Source organism: Hyla sarda, chromosome 11 (genome assembly GCF_029499605.1).
Source record: "Hyla sarda isolate aHylSar1 chromosome 11, aHylSar1.hap1, whole genome shotgun sequence".
NCBI classification, from domain to species: Eukaryota; Metazoa; Chordata; class Amphibia; order Anura; family Hylidae; genus Hyla; species Hyla sarda.
The window spans coordinates 24,274,702-24,292,474 of record NC_079199.1 but is presented as its reverse complement, the minus strand read 5'-3'; the positions used below and the strand labels follow the sequence as shown (position 1 = coordinate 24,292,474).

The following is a 17,773-nucleotide window of genomic DNA, read 5'->3' as shown; positions in this document are numbered from 1 at the left end:
ACTCTGGACAGTTCCTGACCCTGACAGAAGTGTCAGCAGAGAGCACTGTGGATAAGACAAAAAAGAAATCCAAAAAGAAAATAATTTCCTCTGTAGCATACAGCTGCTAATAAGTACTGGAAGGGTAAATATTTTTTAAAAGAGGTCATTTACAAATCTGTTTGACTCTCTGGCACCAGTTGATTTAAAACAAAATGTTTTCCACTGGAGTACCCCTTTTAGTGCTTGGTGCATTCATTAAACAGGGGACCATTGACATTGCAGTCGTGTCCTTGCAATAGTTGCACTACATTATCCTGAGCTAGAGACACCCCTTACACCTGCTTACTGCCCTAGATAACAAAAGGAGGGCATGTGTCCTAAATTGGCTCAGATAGGACAATTTACAAGAGTGCCTGTGAACTACATTACCCACTTATTTGTACAAGCAGAAATCTTGATACATAATTATTAGAACAATTTAGAATGCCATGCAAAGGGGTTATCCAGGAGAAGAAAAACTGAGCTAAATTTTTTCAAAAACAGCACTGCACCTGTCCTCAGGTTTTGTGTGGTATTACAACTTGGATCCATTTACTTCAATGAAATGAAGCTGCAATACCACACACAACCTGAGGATAGAGGTGGCTCTGTTTTTTTGAAGAAACACACTCTGTGTTTGAAATCCTGGATAGTCCCTTTTGTTAGGTCTACACAACACCTTGTGGCTGTCCAACACAAGACTTTAGTGTTGTAGTTTTGCAACAACTGGAGGCACATTTTTTGGAAAACTCTGCACTCCAGGGTGTTTTCAAGGAATGGTAAATGAAGTGGCTCGCTTATATATAAAGTAGCATACACTTCTCATATACAATTTTTTTTTCCTCTTGTCCATCTAGGTTTATCCTGAAATGAAAGACAGCAACCAGGCCTGCCTACCCCCAAACTCTTTCATCACCTGCTCTTCGGACAACACGATCCGACTGTGGAACATGGAGACGTCAAACATCCACGGCACGGCCTTACATCGCAATATCCTCAGCAGTGTGCGTGTTATTATGTGCGCTCTTACTGTTCACCTGCCCTAACACTTAAAGGGGTTATCCAGGAAAAAAACTTTTTTTTTTATATATCAACTGGCTCCAGAAAGTTAAACAGATTTGTAATTTGCTTCTATTAAAAAATCTTAATCCTTTCAGTACTTATGAGCTGATGAAGTTAAGGTTGTTCTTTTCTAAGTTCTCTCTGATGACACCTGTCTCGGGAATCGCGCAGTTTAGAAGAGGTTTGCTATGGGGATTTGCTTCTAAACTGGGCGGTTCCCGAGACACGTGTCATCAGAGAGCACTTAGACAGAAAAGTACAACTCAACTTCAGAAGCTCATAAGTACTGAAAGGATTAAGATTTTTTAATAGAAGTAATTTACAAATCTGTTTAACTTTCTGGAGCCAGTTGATATTTAAAAAAAGAGTTTTTTTTCTGGATAACCCCCTTTTATGCACTAATATAAATCAATTCTAATGCCCAATGTTTGTTTATTTTTTTACAGGACTTGATGAAAATTATCCTGGTTGATGGTAACACTCAACCTTTGCTTGACACGGATTGTAACTGCACCGGATTGGTGGATAAAGTAGATGTTCAAACGTTGGACGCCAAGGTTGGGATTCGCTCGGTGTGTGTGAGTCCTAATGGGCAACACTTGGCCTCAGGAGACAGAACCGGCACACTCAGGTATTGTGTTTAAAGGGTATACATGGCAGACTGACGGAAACCCTTACCGTGCCAGCAGACCTGAGTTTATATTCTTAATTACAGGGTTCACGAACTGCAATCGTTGACAGAGCTTTTAAAAGTAGAAGCCCATGATTCTGAAATCCTTTGTTTGGAATATTCTAAGCCCGAAACTGGTAACTAACCCTTTAAAATTATTAGTTGCTATTTCAGCAGTGAAACATCTCAGCCTTCACTTTAGAGCAAATGAGACACTACAGCAGTATTTTTCCTAACAGTGTGCCTCCAGCTGTTGCAAAACTACAACTCCCAGCACACCTTCCATCTGTTTGGATAGATGGCGATAGATCTCTTTAGAGCAGTGTTCCCCATCTAGTGTGCCTCCAGCTGATGCAAAACTACATCTCCCTGAATGTGGGGCATGCTTGGAGTTGTAGTTTTGCAACAGCTGAAGGCACACTAGATGGGGAACACTGCTTTAGAGATGGATGAAGGGAGACTGCAATAGATACAGTTTGTAGTGTTAAAGAGGTATTCCAGGAAAAAACTTTTTTTTTTTAAATATATATATATCAACTGGCTCCAGAAAGTTACAGATTTGTAAATTACTTCTATTAAAAAAAGCTTAATTCTTTCAGTACTTAGGAGCTGCTGAAGTTGAGTTGTTGTTTTCTGTCTAAGTGCTCTCTGACACGTGTCTCGGGAACCGCCCAGTTTAGAAGCAAATCCCCATAGCAAACATCTTCTAAACTGTGCAGTTCCCGAGACAAGCAGAGATGTCAGCAGAGAGCATTGTAGGCAGACAGAAAACAACAACTCAACTTCAGCAACTGATAATTATTGAAAGGATTAAGATTTTTTAATAGAAGTAATTTACAAATCTGTTTAACTTTCTGGAGCCAGTTGATATGAAAAAAAAAAGTTTTTTCCTGGAATACCCCTTTAAAGGGTTATTCCAGATTTTTTTTTCTTCTGACTTTGAACCCAAGATGACAAGTTGTAGTGCAAGTCTTTTTCTTCCCAGCGTTCCATTCAGCCAGAGGCAATATGTCATAGGTCACATGGACTCCAGGGGGTGTGGCTATACTGTGGTGGGTGGATAGCAGGTTGGAAGTAAGGCTATCCACCCACTCACTACAGCATAGCCACGCCTCCCTGGAGATCATGTGACTTATGACATATTGTCTCTGGCTGCATGAAATGCTGGGAAAGTAGAAGACAACAGTAAAAACAAAATACTTGCACTACAGCACTTCCAGGTGGACATAGTACACAGCATTATAACTTGGCATCATGAACTCAAAGGCTGAAGAAAAATGTAATCCTGGTATACCCCTTTAAAGGTGATCTGCGGTGTATAGCACTTATCCATTATACGCAGGATAGGGGATAAGTGTCTGATCGTGGGGGTGTGTGTGCGAACACTGGGACCCCCCGCGATCTGCCACGGCTCTCCCTTGCAGGAGGCATGTCGGCTGCAGCATGATGCCACGACTGACACGCCCCCTCCATGTATCTCTATGGGAGAGGCGGAGATGCAGCATTCGTGCCTCCCCCATAGAGCTGTATGGGGGGGCGAGTCGTCAACCTCAGTGTCGTCGACCTCCTGCGGCTAGGGGATAAGTGTTAAACATTTTTAAGATATACATTCAATAATGTATCCTCGTTATAAGGCTTTGTTCACATTACCTTTCGCACAGCAGTACAGAAGTTGTCAAATGTCACACCAGCGGTGCTTAAAGGGGTACTCCAGTGGAAACCTTTTTTTTTTTTTTTTTTTTTTTTTTAAATCAACTGGTGCCAGAAAGTTAAACAGATTTGTAAATCACTTCTATAAAAAAATTCTTAATCCTTCCAGTACTTTTTAGGGGCTGTATACTAAAGAGAAATCCAAAAAAGAAATGTATTTCCTTTGATGTCATGACCACAGTGCTCTCTGCTGACCTCTGCTGTCCATTTTAGGAGCTGTCCAGAGCAGCATTTGTTATGGGGATTTTCTCCAGCTCTGGACAGCTTCTAAAATGGACAGCAGAGGTCAGCAGAGAGCACTGTGGTCATGACATCTGATGAAATGCATTTCTTTTTTGGATTTCTCTTTAGTATACAGCCCCTAAAAAGTAATGGAAGGGTTACGTTTTTTTAATTGAAGTGATTTACAAATCTGTTTAACTTTCTGGCACCAGTTGATTTAAAAAAAAAAAAAAAAAAAAAAAGTTTCCACTGGAGTACCCCTTTAATGGACACCTTTTGACTTCTTGGGTTGGTCAGGTTCCTAAGTGGTGTCTGTCATTCCTATGGGAAGAACAGGGCTTTATGCATTTTTTTTTTTTTAATGTTTTTTTTTTTTTTTTTTGCTAAGCAGTGCTCCTGGTGGTAGTGTGAACACAGCCATGTAAGTATGTTTTTGGTTTTCACTTCAGTACTTTTTGTTTTACTTTTTAGGAATGAACCTGTTGGCCTCTGCTAGCCGTGACAGGCTTATTAATGTACTAGATGCATCGAAAGACTACAGCCTTCAGCAAACATTGGACGACCACTCTTCATCCATCACGGCTGTAAAATTTGCTGGTAAGCCCTAATACAATGATTGGACATGCATTATTTGTTGTAAGTAGTTGTTGGGATCGCTGCTTTCCTTTGTTTTTTAGTACTTTCGTTTTTTGTCTTTTGGAACTTGATGTTCTTTGTATCGTGATTTTTGTGTTTTGTTTCGTTTACTTTCTTGCTTGCATTGTCAGTCTGGTTTTCTGTGTTAAATGTTTTCGTTGATCGTCGCTGCAGAGTCTGTAGTGTTTGTCTATCCTGTATAAATAATAGTATTATCCTAGCACTGCCGCAATGCTGTGGCTAAAACAGCACCCATGTGCAACAAAAAACAGCTTTGTAAATTTAATGTGATTTTTTATTTTATTTATTTTTTTATTTAAAATCTGAAAAGTTTATTTAAACAAATTGTTCCTGTTTATTTTGACCATTGACACATAAACTGTAAACGTTAACTTTAGATAAAGTTTATTAAATGCACTGCTTTGCCTCCCTCTTAAATAAATGGGATTTATATTTATTTTATTCACACTTTCAAGAGCAAATCTGCCCAGTTTAGAAACACATTATGTAGGCATGTCTAGCAGAGGCACCTCTGAGTAGCATATAAAGGGCCTATGGCAGTGTTTCCCTACCAGCATGCTTCAATCTGTTGCAAAACTACAACTCCCAGCATGCCTGGACAGCCAAAGGCTGTCCAGGCATGCTGGGAGTTGTAGTTTTGCAACAGCTGGAGGCACCCTGGTTGGGAAACCCTCTCCTATGGGTTTGGGTTACAAAACCATAAGGATTGCTTTGGCCACAGTTTAGATTCTTTTGCATGTTGAATTACAAAGTCCCAAAGCTGGGTTGAAACATAGGATTTTTTAGCTGAAAGCAGGAGTGAAACAGACACTAGAATGGATACGTTTGCTTTTCTTTGTGTTTTTGAACTACTCCTGGTTTTGACCAACATCCTACAGCCCGAAGGCTGTTAACTTTTACATCTGTTAACTTTACAGCTAATGACGGCAAGACGCGAATGATCAGCTGTGGAGCAGATAAAAGTATTTACTTCCGCACTGCTGAACAGGTATGTGACTATATACACAGGATATCATTACACACACAGCTCGCGCAAACAGTAAGTGATTCACATGTATTCAAAGTCTTTAAATGCCTCACAAACCTGTTGTAGCGACCAGCTGGCATGGCGGTAAATCACATGACTCCATTACGCTTGTTCTGTGAATCAGCCGGTCTTCAAAGCTGCTGCCAATGATGTCACTGCTGTAATCAGAATGACGCGCAATTGTGACTTTAGACTTCTTAAATGTTTTATTTCCTAAATCTTAATGGACTGGTCACATGACAGCTCTTTTTTTATTTTTTTTTAAAGTATATATTTAGTTTTTCAGTTTAATTAACAAACATCACCAACAAGGCGAAACTTAAAACAACCGCCTCTGTAGGTCCACAGACCGACTCCATCACAAGAACAAGGATGTAAGGTATGCAAAAAATATTCACCAGTAGGAAGGAAAGGCGTATCTGAGACCCAACCGGAGAAAGCCCAACACCGACAGACAAACTCACACAAACACACATCCCGGTAACCCCAACCCCGACCCCTTCCCAGAAAGAACAACACGCTGAGGGTCAGCCGACACATCAAGTAAATGCCAGGGGGTCCACACCTTGTCAAATTTCTTAGGGCACTTACGACTCGCATAAAATGCCTGGTACAACGGGACATATTTGTTAACAATATTTAGCCATCGAGTCAGAGGGGGAGGGGAGGTATCCTTCCCAGTCATTGCTACCACTTTACGGGCAAATAACAGCAGGAAGCGGATCAGTAGGCGTCTATGCGAACCAGAGACCACCTCATTAATAACTCCCAGCAGGCATACCACAGGGGTGAGTAGGGAAGGGAAGTCCAAAATATCTGCCAGAAACACCATCACCTCCCTCCAGAAGGAGGCTATGACAGGGCAATCCCACACGGCATGCAAAAAGGTACCGACTTCTGAAGAGCTACGAAAACATAGGTCAGACGGGGAAACACCAATATGCTTCAGGTTTGCAGGGGTATAATACAATCTCAATACATATCTAGACTGAATCAATATATCTCTACTATTAACTATGGTGGAATAGTACGAGACTCCAACCTCTTTCCACTGGCACTCAGACAAATCCCGACCAAGTCTGGGAGGCTTTCCTTGTCAATAGAAGGAACCCAGAGCACCACACAGTTTACTAAAACTTTTCCTAGGGGGGATCACGGGAGCCAAATGAAAAAGGTAAATGAATTTAGGGAGGTAAATAATTTTAAGTATATTGATCCTTCCGGATAGAGAGAGAAGGGGAGTGAGGACCAGGCAGTCAACCGCTCCACAGTGGAGCACAAGAGCGGCTCCAAATTCAGGGACAGATATTCCACCAGGGACGCACCCCCAGGTATTTAAAACTGGAAACCACTTGCACCCCTGCTGGAAGAGAGGAGGGGGACTCCAGGCGAGAGCGCCATTAGAGAGGACTTAGCCCAGTTGACCCGCAAGCATGAAATCGAGCTAATTCGGTCAAGTAGTTCGATAAGAGATACTAGAGAACTCCCTGCATCCGCTAAATACACCAGTGTGTCATCTGCATAAAGGGAAACCTTCTCTACAATAGACCCCCTGGGGATACCACAGATAGGTGGGATCTTTACGGATGGCCACCGCCAAAGGCTCAACTGCCAGCACAAAAAGGAAGGGAGATAGCGTGCACCCCTGTCTCTTCCCATGACCCAGGAGGAAGGGAGCTGAAACATTGAAGTTAGTACGAATTCGAGCCCTGGGGCTATCGTGTAACAAGCAAACCCAAGTACAGAATCGGGGACCAAATCCAAAGGCACCCAGGACCTCCCACAGATATGGCCACAGCACAGAGTCAAAGGCCTTAGAAATGTGTAGACTAACCACCACTCCAGTAGGAAAGCCCTCCACCACCGCTGAGATGTTAAGCTCCAGGCGCTTCACATTAACATCAGTAGCTCTACCCGCCATAAACCCAGTTTGGTCAGGATGAATGATAAAGTCAATGAATCCATATAGGCGAGTACTAAATAGCCAACACTCTAGCCAAGATCTTAATATCAACATTCAAAGGGGAAATAGGTCTATAAGAATCAGGCAGTAACTGGTCCTTTCCAGGCTTGGGAAGCACAACAATCCCTCATAGAGTCTGGAAGAGAATCTGCGGCAGCCATCGAGTGAAACAGTTAAAGGAGTATAGGGGACAGTCACTCCCCATTCATCCTATACCAATGAGGAAGATCCTGAATAGCCTGCTCCACCTCCAGCTGTAAAAGGGGTGTCCAATGCCTCTTCCTGAGCCCGACTAAGCGTGGGAAGGGATAGCTCTTGTAGAAAAAACAGAATTTCCCCCTGACAGTGTCTAGAATTAGCAGAATACAGAGAGGAGTAAAAAATCCCTGAAGACAGTGTTAATCAACTGGGAGTCAGACACCTCAGAACCATCCCACCCCTAATACAAGGGATAAAGGCAGCAGGACGACTAGCCCTTGCCAAAAAGGCCAACAACTTCTGAACAACCAAAAGTGACCTCTGAGCCTTGGCCCACGCTCTCTCATGATCAAGAGAAGGATCCCTAATATATGCCGCCTCTAAAGCACAGACTTCCTGCAACAACCCATTCTCCATGGCCGACCTAATTTTCCTCTGCCCCGCTACACCCGCTATAAAAGCACCCCTGATCGTGGCCTTGTATGCATCCCATTGCAGGATAAGTAGCATTAGGCTCCCAGTGCTCAGAATGGGCAACCCCTAACGCCTCCACTCCCGTCTCAGCCTGCAACCAGCCAGGGTGCATGCGCCAAATACGGGAAGGGCGACTAGGGCCTAGATTGAGAACTACCAATATAGCAGAGTGGTCTGAGATCCCCCTAGTGGTGTAGGAAACTTCTCTTACCACCTGGAGGAGATCCTCGGACGCCAGAGCAAGATCATTGCAAGAGAAGGACCTATGGGCTGCAGAGTAGAAGGAAAAGGTACATGCAGTCGAGTACTTCCACCTCCAGAGGTCGGTCAGGCCCAGCGCCTTGCGTCAGGTATTAAGAGGAGGAGCCAGGGTCAGCAGCAGTGGTGCGGTTGAGTAGAGGATCAGGAACTACATTGATATCTCTTACAAATAGGACAGGTTCAGCGGGAAAAGACAATAGTTTGTTAGTAATAGACTCCAACACAGAGACCTGAAAAGGAGGAGGCACATAAACAGAGACAAGAACTAATGAGAGAGAGCCCAAAAATGTACAAGTGTTTTTTTTCGTCGACTGCTATGTAGATAATGCATCTCCATGGATAACAAGGCAACAAACAGTGTTGTGCAATCCTGCAGTTTCCTACTTCATGCTGATGTACAGTACATTTAGGCTTCGTTCACATTGCCATCGGACTCCGCTGTTCGGAGTTCTGTCGGCAATCCGGCCACAAGGGCAGGAGTTAAGTGGAGGAAATTTTTTTTTTCTTCTGTAAAATCCTGTAAAATTACTGGGTCACCAATGGACTTCATGCAAGTGAATGGTGGGGGCCATCGGGACCCGGCAGAAGCCGTATGTATCCAACCCGTTTCAGGGTCCGATCAGCTCCAAAGAAATCTGATAGGACCCTTAACGGGTCGGATGCAAATGGCCGTGTGAACCAAGCCTTAGAAGGATAGATATAAGTAGAGAACACATAGAAGGCAATGTGACTGCAGAATCAGACTAAACAATTTTTGTTGTCTGTTACCATGGAGATGCATTTATCACAGCCTGACAGAGTACACATTAAAACGTAACCTTTAATAAGACCTCTAAAAACACAAATTACCCCACAACAGATACTTGACATGCAAAGTAAACCTTTGTATATACTTCGTATATACAACTGGGATTCAATAGATCTATAGAACCCCACAGTAGAAACAAACAACCAGGCAGACAATAGAAAAATTGGTTGTCTCGCACACGTCCCTTCATAGATAGGTGAACCAACCAGGTGTCTCTGAGTACCCCCCATGTCCAAGATGTGATAAACTCACCCTATTAATTCCTTCTAGTAGGCCCCTATCCTTACTCGCATTGAGTGTAATGTACTGGGGCACTCGTCCTAAAAAGGGCAACTCCTCACCGAACTACCCTTTTTAGCCTATCCCTGTAATTTCCTCTCATATTCCCAACGGGTTTCCTCTACTTTACAGGGAAAGTGAAGGTATGCAAGTATTAAAATAAGTATAGGTCTTAAAGGTGTACTCTGCTGGAAAAAAAATATTTTTTTTATTTTTTTACAAACAGATTTGTAAATGACTTATATTTAAAAATCTTAATCCTTGCAGTACTTATCAGCTGCTGTATACTACAGAGGAAGTTCTTTTCTTTATGAATTTCCTTTCTGTCTGACCACAGTGCTCTCTGCTGACACCTCTGTCCATGTCAGGAACTGTCCAGAGTAGGAGCAAATCTCCATAGCAAACCGTTCCTGACATGGACAGAGGTGTCAGCAGAGAGCCCTGTGGTCAGACAGAAAAGAAATTTGAAAAGAACTTTCTCTGCAGGATACAGCAGCTGATAAGTACTGGAAGGATTAAGATATTTATATAGAAGTAATTTTACAAATCTGTATAACTTTCTGGTACCAGTTGCTTTGAAGAAAAAAAAAGTTTTCCACCGGAGTACCCCTCTTAATAGCAAATGTTATGGTTTTAGGGGCTTTGTTTTATTGTTTACACCAATGTTTCTCAACCAGGGTGCCTCCAGCTGTGGCAAAATTACAACTCCCAGCATGCCCGGACAGCCTTTGGCTGTCCGGGCATGCTGGGAGTTGTAGTTTTGCCACAGGTTTACACAGTCTGATCCCCCTCAGTCTGCGATTATATTTTAATTCTATTGTACATCCCCAGTGTTTGATGGTATTATTTGTGAATATAACATGGAGATGTTAGAAATAAAACTGTAGTCAAATTTTCAAATACATATTGCAGAGATTCTTTAATTTTCTGTGTATATTCACTGAGATTAAAAAATAAATAAAAAAAATTATAAAGTTTGTAGACGTGGTCATAACCCTTAAAGCATATAACTGGTCTACTTCTGAGCAGCTCCGCCTAAAATAGTAAAAAAGTAAAAAAAAAAAAAAAGGAAAACAATAAGTGTCAATAAGTCACCCAATTGATACAGTGCTTTATGTCCTCAGCTACATATTACTTACCTATACAGTAATCCTGCATGATGTGGTTGTCTTCTTGTTGTCGCCCCTAGTGGTGGTGATGAAGTATGACATACTTGTTTTAATTACTAAGAAAACAGAAAACCACTATAGAATAATTGATAACAAAGGCAAAGCTACAATACGCAGGCATCATAAAGCAATAGGTGGCATGGCTAGAATATAGGGTTCAGTTATCGAGCAGGAGGATGCATACACATACTGTAGGCCAGTGTTTCCCAACCAGGGTGCTTCCAGCTGTTGCAAAACTACAACTCCCAGCATGCCTGGACAGCCAAAGGCTGTCCAGGCATGCTGGGAGTTGTAGTTTTGCAAAAGTTTGAGGCCCCCTGGTTGGGAAACACTACTCTAGGCAATTATTAATGCATGTCATTTTCCTTTTAGACTGGGGAAGGATCTGTGCATTTCACCCGCACGCACCATATAGTACGTAAAACTACTTTGTATGACATGGATGTGGATCCCAGCCTGAAGTATGCAGCCATTGGATGTCTGGATCGGAATATAAGGTAACACACATGGTTAATGACATCCCTATATTAACATGTACATTCAGAAATCCTAATTTAAATAGGGGTATTTGGAGGCAAATTTTGTCTGCTGAACTGGATTAATTTTTTTTGATTCCTTTAAAACAGTGTTTTTTCCCAAACAGTGTGCCTCCAGTGTGCCAACGGCTGACCGGGCATGCTGGAAGTGGTAGTTTTGCAACAACTGGAGACACTCTGTTTGGAAAAAGCTGCTTTAAAATTTAGTAACAAACTGATTAAGTTTATTAGGTTGCCAGAGAAGAAATAATGATAGAAAGCGAAAATCGGGACGCAAACCAATATAACCAAAAAAGAAGTAGATATTCAAACAAATTAAAAATAAACCGTGGGTAAATCAGATTGTGGATCAGACAGTTCAGCTCATTAAAGGGTCAGTGCATAACGAATATCTGGACAGTAGGAGGACGACATCCAGGGGGACCAAACCCGGTTAAAGCTATCCACCACATCATCCCTCATAGCATTAAGCTTCTCCGAAAGCATGATGAGATTGATATGATAATACGGGGGTCTTCCAACTAGCTGCTATGTGGATCCTAGCCGCCAAAAGGATAAATTGAGCTAATTGGAATAGTCTATTGGGCATTCTAGATGGTAGTTTGCTAAGGAGACAAAAGGTTGGCAGTAGAGGACAGGTGAACTCAAGGACCAGAAATAATGGAAGACCAGAACGTCCGGGCCACTGCACACGTCCACCACGTATGATACATGGAACCAAGAGAGGTACAACCCCTAAAACATAGCGGAGAGGAAGATGGAAAAATAGCGAGCAGTCGGGCCGGGATGTAAAAGGTCCTGTGTACAATCTTCAGTGAGGTCTCTGTAAGGGAAACCTGCCAACTTCCCCTACTGAGAGTTTCACAACAAGTCTGCCAAGCCGGAAGGGACAGGGTAGTATGGAAGTCAGCCTCCCATTTAAGCATGAAGGGTAGTTTAGTGTCTGCAGGGGGGTGTTGATAACACTATAGATTATGGAGAGGAGCCCCTTCCTAAAGGGGAATAGAGCATTAAACATTCAAACCTAGAGAGCGAAATATCAGCACGGGAGGTAGAACGAGAATGAAGAAAGGAGAAGACTTGGTGGGCTCGGAAGAGTTCTGAATCGGGAGGTTGGTAATGGTCCTTAATGGCCTCCAGAGTCAGAAGTCTGTTACGGGCTTGAAGGTTATACAGAAGAGTCAGATTGGGCAGACCACCAAGAGAAAGCAGAAAGATGGAGACCAGGAGAGAAAAAAGTATTGCCGAGAATCGGTGTAAGAGGCGTTAGATTGCAGATGGAAACTGAAACGGACCAACCGCCAAAGAGAAAGCGAGAACAATATAAGGAGTGCAGAAGAGGGGACGTAGCAAGAAACAGGATAAGTAGACCACATAAGGGAAGAAAAAAAGAATGGGGAGAGCAGGAAAGATTATAGAGAGATCAAAAAGGCACCGACCCAGGGGTCAAGAACCAGGCGAGTTGACTGAGCCTAGAAGCATAATAGTATTTTAAGAAATTGGGGACAGACAAACCTCTTAAATGTTTTATGGTAGTGCATAACAGAACGAGCAATACGAGGGGTTTTAGAACGCCAGATAAAACGTAGGACGTCCGACTGTAGAGCCTTGAGATCAGCCACCGGAACCGGGACTGGCAGGGTGCAAAACATGAAGAGCAAGTGGGGTAAAACCACCATCTTAATCAATCCCGGACAAATAAGGCAGATCCCAAGAGCAGAGATCCACTCTAATAGACTGGTACAGAGAAGGGTAGTTAGCAGAGTATAAGGAAGAAATGTTAGGGGGGAGTGAGATGCCAAGATAGGAAAGCTTAGAGGTAGGATCCCTGATTGGGAAACACTGCTGTAGGTCATAGGAAGTCAGAACCCAGAACTCAGAACCCAGAATCCTGTTCTTCATCAACAATTGGTTACCCTACAATATGTCTTCATAGACCATTTCTATTGCACACAGGTATTATGCCAAACAATTTATATACAGCTATACCTGGGCAACTATAGCATTTTAGGCGACCATATGACACCAGTTATATAGACATTTTCATGAAGTCCTACCCCTACATCAGAAGTATCGTACACTAAGAAATAATATATATGAATAAAGAAATTTAAAGAAGATCCACGTGTGGGTCATCACGAGTACTTCATGAAAATATCATATGCTCTACTAAAATGCTATAGTTGCCCAGGTATAGCTGTGTATATATATATATATATTGTTTGACATCCTGTTCTGACACATTAAGCACTGGAAGGCTTGGAGAGTCAGACTGGTGATCACATGACCGTTACATTTGGGGCAAATCACAGTGGAAAAAGCCAAAATGCAGTAAAAATTCAACACTGAAACATGTATAGATGCAGCTGTGCTGGAATAAAAACAAATGGTGCCATACAGAGAAATTACTCAATGCAGAGTTCTAAATTGAAGGAGTACTCCGGAGGAGGAAATATGTTCTCAAAGGAAACTGGTGCCAGAAGTAATTTACATATCTGTAGAACTTTCTATTTAAAAAAAAATCTTAATCTTGCCAGTCTGACCACAGTGTACTCTACTGCCACCTCTGTCCATGTCAGGAACTGTCCAGAGCAGGAGCAAATCCCCATAGCAAACCTATCCTGCTCTGGACAGTTCCTGACATGGAAAGAGGTGTCAGCAGAGAGCACTGTGGTCAGACTGGAAAGAACTACACAACTTCCTCTGGAGCATACAGCAGCTGATAAGTACTGGAAGGATTAAGATTTTAAATTTAGAAGTGAGTTACAAATCTGTATAACTTTTTGGCACCAGTTTGATTTGAAAACATTAATTTTCCTTCAGAGTACCCCTTTAAGTTTCTCCAAAAAAGGATTTAATAAAAAAAATAAATAAATAAATAAAAAAAAAAAAAAAAAGGAATGCCACTAATTAGAAGCCACTTCGCCATGGTGACCGGTTTTGGAGGTGACTGTTCAGAAGAGTATAATTCTGGGGATATCTGGTGTCCTTGTCATCCCACAGACCATGTGTAGTTATTTTATTAGTCCGCTTTAGCTTTGCCATACCTGATTAAACTCCGTTCTCCTGCATCTGTATACTGCCTCTTGTGATTTATTTCCTTGCATTTTATATTACCGCCTTTTAATCCCCATTTGGACATTTTTGCTGTTTTAGGATATTTAACATCAGCAGCGGCAAGCAGAAAAAGCTGTACAAGGGATCGCAGAGCGAAGACGGGACTATCATTAAAGTGAGTGCATTGTGCTGCTTATTGGCCGGGTTATCCTAAAAAATGAGCGAGCTGGATGATTGCATAACAGAGCATCGTGGGGGCGAAAAGAAATAGTGTTCTGCAAATCCTCACGTTATTCTGAGACCTGTCAGATATGCGGAATGCCTTTACAGAATGTCATTTGCTTAATGTAAATGACCCTTGGGTGTACTATTAAGTGCGCACTTAAGATCCACTATCTTGTCCAATGGACATTATAGAAAAAAAATAATAATCCTGATTTACTAGGTCTATAAAATTCCTCCAGCCTTATGCTTGCTGACTAAGCGTGAAAGAGTTAAGTTGATTTTCTGGGACAGCCATGGATTTTTTTTTTTTTGGCTCCTTTCTCCGGTAGATTGTTAATCAGCGTTATTTACTGCTGACATTACTGCCCGGTCAGCAAACAGGATTCACATCTGCAGGCAATGTATTGACTTGGCTGCTAACTACCATGGATTGCATACAAAGCGCCGCTTATCTATACCAGTGTTTCCCAAGCAGGGTTCCTCCAGCTGCTGCAAAACTATAACTCCCAGCATGCCCGGACAGCCTTTGGCTGTCCGGGCATGCTGGGAGTTCTAGTTTTGCAAAAGCTGGAGGCACCCCTGCTTGGGAAACACTGATTTGGGTTTTGTTTATTTTCATTTTTCAATTTTTATGGTTCTATACTTGGAAGTTTTATTTTTATTAGACACAACGATCTTATCCTTCCATCTTCCCTTGTAAAAAGTATTGTTATAGCCAGCTTGGTTCCAAGGGTTCCATTAATATGGGACAGTTTAGATATGACCTACTTTTCCATAAATAAATAAATTGAGGTGCTTTGCTCACCATTTTGCCAAATAGTTTGGACCATCCCACCGCGATAAGGTGACCTCATTGGGACAGACCCTACACTGTGAATGTGCCTCTCATTGCCTGATTGCACAGAGGCACATTCACAGTGTAGGGTCCGTCCCAATGAGGTCACCTTATCGCGGTGGGATGGTCCAAACTATTTGGCCAAATAATGAGTGAAGCACCTCAATTTTTCGTTGTAGCAATATAGCATTTCATGTTTTATCTGTATCTTTGTGCTAGCAGTGTGCTGCTGTATTCTCCTGTTTGTTTGTGTGTATGTATGTATATATATATATATATATATATATATATATAATATATCAGAATTTTTGTTGTTTCGTACTAAAACACAAAGATCTTTTATTATGGGATGCATAAAATGGCTATCCCCACTGTAAATCGGAGTCTATTGTATTTAAAAGGAAACCTGACATCATATCATCTTGCCTGACCCAGGAGTCAATGGGGTGGTCTCTGGTGGCTGCTCTCCATCCCACCAGCCTGCAATAATAGTTTGCTCTCTTTAGGTATAAAGAGAGACCTTTCAATTAACCCCTTAAGGACGTAGGGTTTTTCCTTTTTTGCACTTTCGTTTTTTCCTCATCACTTTCTAAAAATCTTAACTCTTTCAATTTTGCACCTACAGACCCATATGAGGGCTTGTTTTTTTGCGCCACCAATTGTACTTTGTAATGACATCCTTAAATTGCATACACTGTTCAATGCTATGCCATAGCATAAATCAGTGTTATCCAGCCTGGATCTCAGGCATGGAGCAGCAGAGCGACGATTGGACGGTGGGAAGCAAGGTAAGAAGCCTCCCGCTATCCTTTCAATTGTTCTGAATGCCGCGATTTCACCACGGCAGTCCTGAACAGCTCACAGAGTTAACCGGCAACTGTTTTCTCCAGTTTTAGATGACGCAATCAACATTGATCACAGCATCTAAAGGGTTCATACCGGACAGCAGCCCGATCGGCAATGTCCAGTATTAGCCGCGGGTCCTGGTTGCTGATGGCAATCGGAACCCACCGGGTATGAAGCGTGATCAGCCCCTGAGCGCGCTTCACACAACGGGAGCCAGCGCAGGATGTAAATATACATCCTGCGTCGTTTAAGGGGTTAAGACCAGCAGGGCGGAGAGAAGCCACCAGAGACTGCCCCAAATGCCTCCTGGTTCAGGCAATATAAAAAGTGATGACAGGTTCTCTTTAAATACAATTTCTCACTGCCCAACAATTGCTTGAAACTGTGTAATACTATTTTTTTTTTTTTATCTCTTAAATATGTTCATTGCAATAATGGATGATGTTTTTGATGTTCATCTGTTTTTACAGGGTGTCTAGTGTCTGCTTGCCTTGGTTGAATAAGTTTTCTTAATATAAATTGTACTTGTCACAAGAATAATAAAAAAAAAAATATAATAAAAAATATAAAATCTATAATACATACATATACTCAAGGGTAACTCCTAAACTAGTGCTGATCCTGTCCATGTGTTTAAATCCGGGTTTTCATCCTCTTATGACACCTAATTCACTGTTACTCACACTGTATGCAGTTTACTGATGAGGAGGAGGCGACGTTCCCTCGCTTGCCCTCACATCTCATGTGGGAACTCCGTAACTCCTCAGAGCTGACAACTGGCTGCTCTGTGCACGGTGACCCTGTGACACACCCCAGCCTCACAGTGCAGGCTGACTGAGCATGTACAGAGCCCTGCTTGTCCCGCCCACACTTCCTGTTAAGACACACAGGCAATAGCTGTAGGGACAAGACAGTGGAGGGACCCCTAATGGTAAGATGTTTGGAACAATATTTTTCTCTCAAAAATATACACTTTTCTTAACCAATGTACATTGCTCAAAAAATAAAGGGAACACTTATTTTTTTTTTAAAGTTAATCACGCTTCTGTGAAATCACTCTGTCCACTCAGGAAGCAACACTGATTGACAATCAATTTCACATGCTGTTGTGCAAATGAAACAGACAACAGGTGGAAATTTTTGGCAATTAGCAAGACACCCCCAATAAAGGAGTGGTTCTGCAGGTTGTGACCACAGACCACTTCTCAGTTCCTATGCTTCCTGGCTGATGTTTTGGTCACTTTTGAATGTTGGCGGTGCTTTCACTCTAGAGATAGCATGAGACGGAGTCTGCAACCCACAAAAGTGGCTCAGGTAGTGCAGCCCATCCAGGATGGCACATCAATACGAGCTGTGGCAAGAAGGTTTGCTTTGTCTGTCAGCGTAGTGTCCAGATCATGGAGGCGCTACCAGGAGACAGGCCAGTACATCAGGAGACATGGAGGAGGCCGTAGGAGGGCAACAACCCAGCAGCAGGACCACTACCTCCACCTTTGTGCAAGAAGGAGCACTGCCAGAGCCCTTCAAAATGACCTCCAGCAGGCCACAAATGTGCATGTGTCCAAACAATCAGAAACAGACTCCATGAGGGTGGAATGAGGGTCCGATGTCCACAGGTGGGGGTTGTGCTTACAGCCCAACACTGTACAGGACGTTTGGCATTTGCCAGAGAACACAAAGATTGGCAAATTCACCACTGGCGCCCTGTGCGATGTACAGATGAAAGCAGGTTCACACTGGGCACATGTGAGTC

General features: G+C 42.5%; 1 protein-coding gene across 4 annotated transcripts in view; it reads left to right on the top strand.

Annotated features, from left to right (window-relative positions):
• MAPKBP1 (mitogen-activated protein kinase binding protein 1) overlaps positions 1-17,773 on the top strand; it is a 204,878-nt gene that overhangs the window by 152,090 nt on the left and 35,015 nt on the right. For all 4 annotated transcript variants that reach the window (XM_056545871.1, XM_056545868.1, XM_056545869.1 and 1 more), the window contains exons 11-17: positions 879-1,025; positions 1,530-1,714; positions 1,799-1,890; positions 4,157-4,282; positions 5,260-5,330; positions 10,894-11,018; positions 14,214-14,289. In XM_056545871.1, coding sequence (XP_056401846.1) covers positions 879-1,025; positions 1,530-1,714; positions 1,799-1,890; positions 4,157-4,282; positions 5,260-5,330; positions 10,894-11,018; positions 14,214-14,289 — 822 coding nt within the window. The remainder of the gene's footprint in view (positions 1-878; positions 1,026-1,529; positions 1,715-1,798; positions 1,891-4,156; positions 4,283-5,259; positions 5,331-10,893; positions 11,019-14,213; positions 14,290-17,773) is intronic.